The 6081-nt window shown below is 39.0% G+C and overlaps 1 protein-coding gene and 1 long non-coding RNA gene across 3 annotated transcripts in view; one reads left to right on the top strand and one right to left on the bottom strand.

Moving 5' to 3' along the window:
• The window catches only part of LOC107727554 (tumor necrosis factor alpha-induced protein 8-like protein 1), an 8558-nt gene extending 6102 nt beyond the window's left edge, over positions 1 to 2456 (top strand). For both annotated transcript variants that reach the window (XM_016537449.1, XM_016537448.1), the window contains exon 2: positions 929 to 2456. In XM_016537449.1, the coding sequence (XP_016392935.1) occupies positions 934 to 1494 (561 nt within the window). In that variant the 5' untranslated portion in view covers positions 929 to 933 and the 3' untranslated portion in view covers positions 1495 to 2456. The remainder of the gene's footprint in view (positions 1 to 928) is intronic.
• On the bottom strand, positions 1671 to 3568 carry LOC107727556 (uncharacterized). Its single transcript, XR_001638371.1, has 2 exons — positions 2719 to 3568; positions 1671 to 2435 (listed from the first exon to the last, which is right to left on the bottom strand). It is a non-coding gene; the product is annotated as an uncharacterized LOC107727556 (long non-coding RNA).
• Positions 3569 to 6081: the final 2513 nt, after the last annotated feature.

The raw sequence follows: 6081 nt of genomic DNA, 5'->3' as shown, positions 1-6081 counted from the left end.
GAAACTCCAAATACGCCTCGCAGAAGAAACCCAGGAAATGCCTATCGCTGCAGCTGAATAAACAGAAGATTCAACTGCTTTCATTGATTCAACGTGACTAATAAACACACGACTACAGCAATATACGGTTTATCTGAGTTCTTATACTTAATAATGAAAATTATAATAATATCTATAATGCAATGCTAATCGACATTTTTTCACCTTTTTCACTGCTTAGAATACTATGAAATATGTTGCGTGCCTTATTCAGTGTAAGAAGCCACATCATCTCACAGAAGGATTTATTTCAAACACTCGGCTGATGTTTTGAAGTGAGTTTGGAGTAAAAACATGTTATTAAATGTGGTATTTTCACGTGCTTTCAGATGGAACAGCATTTACTACACAGAGCTGTAGTTCACTGAGAAGCTACGCAAACAGCTGTCATTATCGCGAACTATTTCTTTTATTTCATAATCGAACGATTATATAGTCTGCGATTTATTTATTTATTTTTTGCGTAGCTTGTCAGAGAACTACGGCTCTGTGTATTAAATGCCGCTCCATCTGAAAGCAGGTGATGGAGATTTACTACTAATCACAGAACCGGCTTTACTGACAAGATGTGCATGACAATCGCATTCGATTAATCATGCAGCCCTAGTTGCATCCCTAGTTATTTGTATGAGTGTAAGCCTGGTTTGTGTTCCTCTCATTAGATTGTGTTTGATTTCAAGAGTCAATATTTAGCATGTTTTGACTTCAACGTGGGAGTCATCTACGCTTTCCGTATACGCTTCCAGGCGAGACACTCAAGATAAACATCTGTTGTCCCAATTTGGATGCGTGACTGTTGTTTGAAAGAATGTTGAACCGCAGCTCCGCTTTAAGTTTTTCATGTTCATAAAACTAATTTTGAATGGCTGCCTTTGTGTTTCATCCGTAGATATCATGGACGCGTTCAGCACGAAGAGCCTGGCCCTGCAGGCCCAGAAGAAGCTCATGAGCAAGATGGCGACCAAGACGGTGGCCAGCCTCTTCATAGACGACACCAGCAGCGAGGTACTGGACGAGCTGTACCGGGTGACCAAAGAGTACACGCGCAACCGCAAGGAGGCCCAGAAGATCATCAAGAACCTCATTAAGATGGTGGTCAAGTTGGGCGTCCTCTACCGCAATGGCCAGTTCAACAACGAAGAGCTTGCGCTGGTTGAGCGCTTCCGGAAGAAGGTACACACGCTTGCGATGACAGCCGTCAGCTTCTACCAGATCGACTTCACGTTCGACCGCCGCGTCATGAGCAACCTGCTCAACGATTGCCGTGAACTGCTGCACCAGGCCATCAACAGGCACCTGACGGCGAAATCTCATGGCCGTATCAACCACGTCTTCAATCATTTCTCCGATTGCGAGTTCCTTGCGACGCTGTACGGACCTTCGGAAGTGTACCGTGGCCACTTGCAGAAGATCTGTGAAGGAGTCAACAAGATGCTGGATGACGGCAATCTTTGACCACGACCTGTTGTCTTTTTTTTTATGGAAATGCTAAATTTATTTGAACATTTTCTTTGTGTGTTTTAAATGGAGCTTAAGCTCGGAATATCTCGTGCCTTATTTGTGCATTGGACACTAAATCATCTGTCTTGAATGTACGTTTGTCCTTCCAATGGAACGTCTTTCTTCTTGACTCCTGTATTTTTAGAAATGGGGGTTAGAGGTGGTTTACAGCGCAAACCTAATGTGACCCAATACAAATCTGGCTCTTGTTCGTCCAAAGGTAATTTTAGAGAGCAGTTTGTTTAAGATCCACCATCAGAGGAAATGAAGGACCATTTGCAAACCTTTTTGATGCTGAGAGGGTATTTCAAGCACTGCAAATATGAAATGCACTGGGGGATATGTATGAAAGTTTTCATCTCTAATTTTAGGAAATGAGCCTGCAGCATCACCCTCTCGCTTCCCGAAAATAGATGCGTTCAATCCGCAACCCAAAAGGACTGTTTTTGGACATGTCTCTTGTTATTCATCTTCAGGTTGATGCTAAACTATTTGTAAACGATCACCCCTGTGATTTCTAAACTTGGTCATAAAGTGGTTTACGTTCATCTTATGTTTGTTTTTCCACTCCATATCGCCCCCCCTGCTGATGGGAGGTCTTTACTGCGATGCAGTTCCTTATCAAGGAATGAAGAATGTGCTAGAATGTCACTGTACTACCTTTCGGCGTGTCTATTTACTGTTTTAATGAAGGTTTTATATGTGTAAATACACGACTGAGCCGTTATTTCCCTGATACGTCATTTCTGATTGTTTTTGACTTGTGAACAAAGAATTCAACAACTTAAGTCTCAATGTCCCATTTCTGCCACCAGTTTATTTTAGCTCCAGCGGTTTTGACAGATTATTTTGTCTATTGTGCTGGGTGTATACAAGTTCAGATCTTACGACATCACCTCTGGGATGTCGGTTACCACGTGCTAGAATGTCACTGTACTACCTTTCGGCGTGTCTATTTACTGTTTTAATGAAGGTTTTATATGTGTAAATACACGACTGAGCCGTTATTTCCCTGATTCGTCATTTCTGATTGTTTTTGACTTATGTGAACAAAGAATTCAACAACTTAAAGTCTCAATGTCCCATTTCTGCCATCAGTTTATTTTAGCTCCAGCGGTTGTGACAGATTATTTTGTCTATTGTGCTGGGTGTATACAAGTTCAGATCTTACGACATCACCTCTGGGATGTCGGTTACCACAAAAACATTGCACAAGCTCCCAAAAAATGTGCATACAGAAATGCTTTTAGTAGAAGTCTATGAGGCAACCGTGTACTTGTCCCATAGACTTACATTGTATGTGCAAATCTGCCCACATGTTTTATGTTTGTACGTGTACCTGATTTTAACCTAGAATATTCCAAACTTGTCTTTTTTACAAATTGACATACTGAAAGAATCAGTTTGAGGCCTATATAAGGCTCTTATTGAACAGTTTAATGTGTCCTCCTGGCCTCAAAAACTTTATTTTACTGTATCTATGCACTTATTATTATTAATATTGTTGTTAGTTTTTTTTTTCTTTTTTTAAGTAAATAGCAGAGGGTTGTTTGAATTTATCTTGTCACTAGTTTTTTTTTTTTTTTTTTTAGGTAAAGCTCCAGCTTACAAATAAAGTATCAGCAATTTCAAGGGAAAAAAAGTGAAACTCTTGAGTAACTTTGACAGCGGTGAAAGCCATACCTCCTGATTATCCTAAAACCTCTCAGGGTTCAGTCTCGGATGCCTCTTACATGTTGTGTTTTGGGCCAATTTAAACCGATAAAGGACCGGATACCTTATTTTGCTTTGTGCAGATATCTGAGCATTAAGACTATCTTTCACATTACAACATGTTTTTAACTAGAATGTTAAAGGCTATTTTTGTTAATCACAAACAAGTCTTGTTAATGTACGTTGTTTTCTTTGTTTTCTAAAAATGATGTATATAAATGCAGTATTTGTGTGTGTGTCTATATATAAATGTGTCATTCTTAAGAGGCAAGTGTTCTGTTTTTATTTAATGAGAAATGCAGAACAATCTAGTGAAAGAGTCCAAGCAGTATTAGCATGTTTGTCATGGATTACAGTATGCTAATCTCTCTAGGCATGCTAGATTGTTTTTTCCAGAAATTACTTTTTCTAGATTCTTGTTTCCCTTACATGAATAGTGAGATTGCAGAATACATGTTTAACATTAACATAATACAGCATCTCCAACCCATTTGTTCTACAATATGACACATTTTGGGGTGAAATAATATTCAGGGGAAAAAAAGTTTTGATTGGATTGTGAAAAGTGGGTGTTACCAGAAGGGGCTTGCTCTGTATGACAGGTGGTTGGATGAATGTTTTAGTGATGGAAGCCAAAAAAGACAACCATTTCAGAGTTATTACATTTAAATGAAAGATTACAAAGGCTAGTATGTTTTTTTTTTCTTTTGGAATAGCATACACGGATTAATCTTTCACAACCAGGAACAAGTATTAAGAAAGTTTTAGTTGATTTAACTTTCACTAAAACGAATTCTGAATAGATTGATAGTTTTATGCTAAGAAATATGTACCTGGTGGAGACTTAAACCTGAATACACACCAACTCATGGGGACTCGTGTCACCGTGGGGACCTAAATTGAGGCCCCCATGAGGATACAAGCTTATAAATCATACAGAATAAGTTTTTTTGAGAATGCAAAAATGCACAAAGTTTTTTTGTAAGGGGTAGGTTTAGGTGTAGGGTGATAGAAAATACGGTTTGTACAGTAGAAAAACCATTACGCCTATGCAGAGTCCCCACAAGGATAGCAAACCAGACGTGTGTGTGTATGGCATCAATGTTTACAGTGTGGTATCAGTATAAAAATATAATCCTAATTCTCCCTGGGGTAGTCCCAAGCTTGAAACCAATCGCAGTGATGTTCACGGTTCTGACGAGAGCAAGACAATATAAAAATGTTAAAAACCTGTGAAAATGACACGCTGGTTTCATTTGCTATTCTTCTCACGGCTGTTTCGGTGTGTCGTTCTGACACAGCTTCTGTTCTCTATGCTGATGCTCGATCCCCCTCCGGCTGATACCTGAGACGTGACAGTTACCAGGGACTTAAGTTCTTAAACCTGGCAAGTTCTTTTGTTTTTTTTCCTCCTTCTTCGCTTTTCTCTCCTCTAGAGTGTCCTCTGGGGATCTAAAACCTGCTGTGTTTGTTTTTAGTTAAAAGCAAACGTGAATGTAAAGCAATTATTTATATAATAATAAATACATAGCCTATATAAAGAATTCATTGATATTCTGTACGGCTCTCAAGGTTATACTATCAGCGACATTACATTACGGATCCCCGCTGGGTGGGTTATATCACCTTGTTTGTCCTGATTTTTATTTATTAGAAGTGGAATTTTTGAGTTATTAATAGCTGGCGACAACGTCATGCATTGACCCGATCTCCGCAATGTCCCTTCACACCTAACCTGCAAAAACACACGGCTGCCTGTCAGTTGTCTTGGTAACCGCCACCAGAGATGTAGAAATGACCATCTGACCACAAGACAAAGACGAGAATCACATTAATAGCTCTTATTACAATCAGCTAGCAGAGGCTTGTAAAATCTGGTGCTTTGTCTTATCAAAATTCAGCACAGAAAATAGAAAACGAGCATAGCGTTGGTGCTTCATAGTGTAAGTGTCTGAGTTTAAACACACCACAGCTGTTGAACAGCATCTGCAGGCCATTAGTGTTATATAGTGTCGTCAGTCTTGACAGGTAACAGCACTTGTGCATCCAAACTGAATTTGAAATGAACAGCCGCGTTCAAGCGTTTTGCGCTATTTATGGCTCACACTCAGCGTGAGAGTGACGTCTCAAAGCACTGCGTTTGCTGCTACAGTGATGTGTCTGGTGTCAAACAGAAGGCCCTCTGACCAGCACTTTGGGAGCGTTAGCCCACAGAAGCTACGTCTACGATAACATCTTTGTGGCTGCTTTCAAGTCGTATATCCGTAAGGCTGAACAGTGACTTTTTAGTCATGTTGCTGTTGGCTGCAAGACCTAGTGCTATACACAAGATTTGTATTGCTTTTATTTAATTTATTTTTTCTTAAAGTGAAATTTCTGCACCATTAACTGCTGTTTTCAAATCAGCTTACTGTTCAGAATAGCATGCTAACATGCTACTAACACGATCCTTGGAGTATATAGTATGTACACAATATACAAAATTTTCTGTTTGCAATATTAAGTTTGCTGTGGCATCCAGCATACAAAAAAATGCACTGTGTGCAATGCTGTATCCCACAATGCAATGTCCTCAACTTGACCTTACCTTTTTCAATGTGATGAATGGACTGCAAACGATTAGATCCATATTTTCTAACATTATTATTTGATCAGACTGCCAAAAAACAAAAAGTGTACTTAAAAGTACAAAATAACCATATTTTATTCCAAGATGATAATTGGACACATTATATAAGATCTAATGAGGTCATGAGACAAAAATAAAACATACAATTGTTGCAGTTGTTTAATGTATGTTATATACAGTATAATTGGTATCTAGCAACA

This window comes from Sinocyclocheilus rhinocerous, unplaced genomic scaffold (genome assembly GCF_001515625.1).
Source record: "Sinocyclocheilus rhinocerous isolate Xijiao unplaced genomic scaffold, SAMN03320098_v1.1 scaffold1058, whole genome shotgun sequence".
Taxonomy (NCBI): Eukaryota; Metazoa; Chordata; class Actinopteri; order Cypriniformes; family Cyprinidae; genus Sinocyclocheilus; species Sinocyclocheilus rhinocerous.
Note: the sequence above shows the minus strand (reverse complement) of the source record. Positions and strands in the feature narration are given on the sequence as shown.